Source organism: Etheostoma cragini, chromosome 20 (assembly GCF_013103735.1).
Source record: "Etheostoma cragini isolate CJK2018 chromosome 20, CSU_Ecrag_1.0, whole genome shotgun sequence".
NCBI lineage: Eukaryota > Metazoa > Chordata > Actinopteri > Perciformes > Percidae > Etheostoma > Etheostoma cragini.
The window spans coordinates 23,005,267-23,008,386 of NC_048426.1; the positions used below are offsets into that span (position 1 = coordinate 23,005,267).

At 39.2% G+C, this 3,120-nt stretch overlaps 1 protein-coding gene across 1 annotated transcript; it reads right to left on the bottom strand.

Annotated features, from left to right (window-relative positions):
* Positions 1-663: 663 nt before the first annotated feature.
* Positions 664-3,023, bottom strand: LOC117935507 (disheveled-associated activator of morphogenesis 1-like). Its single transcript, XM_034857718.1, has 3 exons — positions 2,957-3,023; positions 1,717-1,811; positions 664-927 (listed from the first exon to the last, which is right to left on the bottom strand). The coding sequence occupies exons 1-3, from the start codon at positions 2,963-2,965 to the stop codon at positions 678-680; spliced, it is 354 nt and encodes a 117-aa protein (XP_034713609.1). The 5' UTR covers positions 2,966-3,023; the 3' UTR covers positions 664-677.
* Between the last annotated feature and the right edge of the window lie 97 nt (positions 3,024-3,120).

Below are 3,120 nucleotides of genomic sequence, written 5' to 3' on the forward strand. Positions count from 1 at the left end.
TAGCCAGTCAGAAGCAGAGTATGAGGGCCCTGACGGTACCTAGGTAAGGACTACTAGCCAGTCAGAAGCAGAGTATGAATTTCCCCCTTTCCGGTCTACATATCCCTGCCTCTGCTGAATTCATTACCTAAAATAGAAGTATTTTAAGTAAAGCGCTGTAACATGAACACATAGCCCCATGGGAACGATAAAATGCGAGCGCCCGTTGCTGGTTTGGCTGCTACCGAGCTCCGGGACGCCGGCCACCAGCGGCAGGTGTTTAGCCAGAAAAGGTGAGCTGCATGCGGCGATGACAGATAGGTTCAGGCATCAAAACAACTGGTTAAGTTCAGGGGAGAGATCGCAGTTCGGATTAAATCACTCCTGAGAAACAAATGAGAATTTCGGGGTTGTTTTTTCTTTTTGCTGCAAAGTGAACTCCGCTCAACCGGCTTGAAAGTGCGGTGTTTTATCTTGACACCACGTTGTGCTATTTCCTTTCTAGATTATAATCCATTGAGTAATAAAGTTCATAAATAAGTGTTTTGGCATGGCTGGCCGAGTGGCTCTGTATCCATGACGATGAAACAGGGATCTTTTTCTGGCATGTTTTGTTTTGCATGCTCATAAAACTGTGAATTTTTTTCTTTTTAATGGATTTGGACAGAATTCCAAGATCCTGTTCTTTGTTTTTGGCATTACTTTGGTACTGAATACAGGGTGTGTACCTTGGTTTTGATGCTTTCCGTGGTGAGACTCTGTGCGATGATGTTAATGCTCTCGCAGTGACCCAGGACGTGAGCTCTACCCTGAGAGTTGTTCATCAGAGCCTTGATGCAGCCGATCAGCGACGTGTGGACCTGAGAGTTGCTGGTCTCGTAGTCCATTGACTTCAGGAAATTCAGGATGCAAGACAGGCCGTCCAGGTCGATAAATCGAGTCACAAACCTGGTGGAGAGGAAATCAGGATGGCACATTAAGGTTCTTCAGGAATGGGAAATCAAGCTTTGGGGAATCTCTACAAATAAAATCCAAGGGCGTTGTGTTGATCTGTCGCTCCAAAGGAATCAGACTCTGACATTTTCAAATTGGCGGGTAATGATCTCGATGTTTGAATGATAAACTTTGGGCATTTTGTCACAGATACAATGATGGATAATGATGATATTCACAGACAGTGCTGTAAGATTTATACACGCGTCAAATATCTTTGCACATAAGTCAAGTGTGTGTTCTGATGCTGTTTAAAGCGAGATGAGAGATGTCTGTGTTTGCACACGTTAACACACTTCAAGATATAGTAAGAAATTGTGTGTATGAATGAATCCGCCAACTCGATGCGTCTCTGAATGAAATCATCTTGGTCTTATCCAACATCAGAGTCAGAATCAGAACCAGGACCAGCTTTATTTGCCAGGTATGAGGACACATACGCGGACTTTTCCTTTGGAACATCGTTGCTCACAATCTGTTTACACATACAAAACAACCAAACATTATATACACACTAATATATACACACAAATATGTACATGCTCTAAACAGAAACAATATAGAGGTAATAGTGCAATGAGTGCAATCAGGAGTGCAAAGTATGAAGGAGTGAATTTAGTACTGTTTGTTGTTGTTTAGTGAGTGTTGTATGTATTGTCATTTCATTGGACCATGAGCCCGTAATAAAAAGTTTTATGTGTGTCTATATGTTCAGAATAATGTGTGTGAGAGCAGGAATTGAACCTCATTGGCTGCGTTCGCAGTGCTGTCTTTAGACCGTCTACGATAGTGTGTCTCCCCTGCTCTTCCTCGTCCTCCAGCGCCAGCAGAGTCCTCCTCTGGGAAAGAGAGGGGGACAAGAGAGGAAAGGAGAGGGGGAAATTAAATAAGGCCTCACAACTCATCACAACTCATCACATATGAGGCAATAATGAAGAGAGATGAACGCTGTCCCTTTGGCTCCTGGAACTAAATGTTGGTTTAGATAGGTGGATAGATAGATAGATAGATAGATGGATAGATAGATAGATAGATAGATAGATAGATAGATGGATAGATGGATAGATAGATAGATAGATGGATAGATAGATAGATAGATAGATAGATAGGTGGATAGATAGATAGATAGATAGATGGATAGATAGATAGATAGATAGATAGATAGATAGATAGATAGATGGATAGATGGATAGATGGATAGATAGATAGATAGATAGATAGATAGATGGATAGATGGATAGATGGATAGATGGATAGATAGATAGATGGATAGATAGATAGATAGATAGATAGATAGATAGATGGGTGGATAGATGGGTGGATAGATAGATAGATAGATAGATGGATAGATAGATAGGTAGATGGATAGATAGATAGATAGATAGATAGATAGATAGATAGATAAATAGATAGATAGATAGATAGATAGGTAGATAGATAGATAGATAGATAGATAGATAGATAGATGGGTGGATAGATGGGTGGATAGATAGATAGATAGATAGATAGATAGATAGATAGATAGATAGGTAGATAGATAGATAGATAGATAGATAGATAGATAGATAGATAGATAGATAGATAGATAGATAGATCAGTCACACAGCACAGAATATAAATATAAATGTAATACTAGGATACAATATACATAGATACAACATAAATTAAATGATAATAGGATAAAATAGAAGAACAAATATTTGAATATATAAAAGATGGAATACAAAAATGTGCAAATGCTTAATTAGTACGATAAAATGTAAATAAACCAAGTGTCCAGGTTGCACTTCGTGCAGTATTGTGGTGGATGTGGTTTATAATATCCACTTAAATAAAGTTAAAATAAAATGCAATAGCACTTTTATTAACATTGTCATTTAAAAGTGTCTTTAAAAATCATCAATGTGTTTTCATCATCAACATTTATTTTAATTTATTTTTTAAGGAAATTGGTAACAAAGTGAATATAAACGGTGTTACTTACAGCAGCCATGGACCTGAGCTGGTCAATATAATACTCTGGCCACCTGGTGGCTCCTTTATTCTCCTCGGCCTCCTGCAACACACACACACAGACACACGCACACGCACACGCACATGCACACGCACACGCACACGCACACACACACACACACACACGCACACGCA